At 48.2% G+C, this 1,088-nt stretch overlaps 2 protein-coding genes across 2 annotated transcripts in view; one reads left to right on the top strand and one right to left on the bottom strand.

Annotated features, from left to right (window-relative positions):
- The window catches only part of Yars (tyrosyl-tRNA synthetase), a 34,680-nt gene that overhangs the window by 11,659 nt on the left and 21,933 nt on the right, over nt 1-1,088 (top strand). The window lies entirely within an intron of this gene.
- On the bottom strand, nt 140-524 carry LOC105743505 (cystatin-B-like). Its single transcript, XM_012516855.2, has one exon. The coding sequence runs from the start codon at nt 449-451 to the stop codon at nt 155-157; it is 297 nt and encodes a 98-aa protein (XP_012372309.1). The 5' UTR covers nt 452-524; the 3' UTR covers nt 140-154.

Genomic DNA, 1,088 nt, shown 5'->3' with positions numbered 1-1,088 from the left:
AATAAATAAATAAATAAATAAATAAATAAAAATTTAAAAAGAAACTGCTCCTCATAGCCGAGTGGTCCAGCAGGATGATTTACATCCTGGTCCCAAACATGGGCTTGCAGGAGATACATGGTGGCAGTCGCACGGAGCTGCCCAGGACAAGGGGCTAGGAGTAGGCCAGCTCGTCATGCCTGGACTTGTTGGTCTGGTAGGCGGCCAGCATCAAGGGCTTGTTCTCATGTGGGAGGCTCTTGAACACCCACAAATGCAAGAAGTTCTCATCCCCAGTGTCCACCTTGATGAAGTAGTTGATCCCAGCCACCGGCTGGCTCCTGAAGGACATGGCCTTGAAAACTGAGTACTTCTGGTTTTCCTTCTCTTCAAGCTGGGCCCTCACCGCACCCATGAGCTCCTGCATCTCCACCGTGACGGGCTGCGTGGTGGAAGGCGCCCCACACATCATCCTGGCGGGGAATTTAGGGAGTCTTCAGGTTCACTGCAGTCCTGAAGGGCCTACTCTTATGCTCGTTGGCCTCGTGATCAAACATGTAGTTTTTAGTCACATTGAAGGTATATTTCAAGTTCTTTGTAGCCACACGTAGCTGGTGACTATTATCAGCTAACGCAGATGTACAACATATTCATCATCACAGAAAGGTCTGTTGGACAGTGCTAAGATTGTTCCTATTTGTTCAATCTTCTCTATTTTACGTCTCTTTCCTCTTCTCTCTCCCCACTCACATCAAATGTGCATTGAATTTTATCAGTTCTGCTTCTTTTTCCTTTGAGAGGTCTTTTTTAAAAATCATTATTTTTGCCCGGGGGTGACATTCAGCCGGCCGTAGGTGCACTGGCCCTTCCACCCTAGAACTATGGCCCAGTTCGTCTGAAACCTCGCCGAGAAGGCCCCGGCGCTAGTGACTGCTGCTGTGACTTACTCGAAGCCTCGATTGGCCACATTTTGGCATTATGCCAAGGTTGAGTTGGTTCCTCCAACCCCTGCTGAGATCCCTGCAGCTATTCAGAGCCTGAAAAAAATAGTCCGTAGTGCTCAAACTGGTAGCTTCAAACAGCTCACAATAAAGGAAGCTGTGCTGAAT

This window comes from Octodon degus, unplaced genomic scaffold (genome assembly GCF_000260255.1).
Source record: "Octodon degus isolate 3935 unplaced genomic scaffold, OctDeg1.0 scaffold00130, whole genome shotgun sequence".
Taxonomy (NCBI): domain Eukaryota; kingdom Metazoa; phylum Chordata; class Mammalia; order Rodentia; family Octodontidae; genus Octodon; species Octodon degus.
This window is presented reverse-complemented; position numbering and strand designations above follow the sequence as displayed.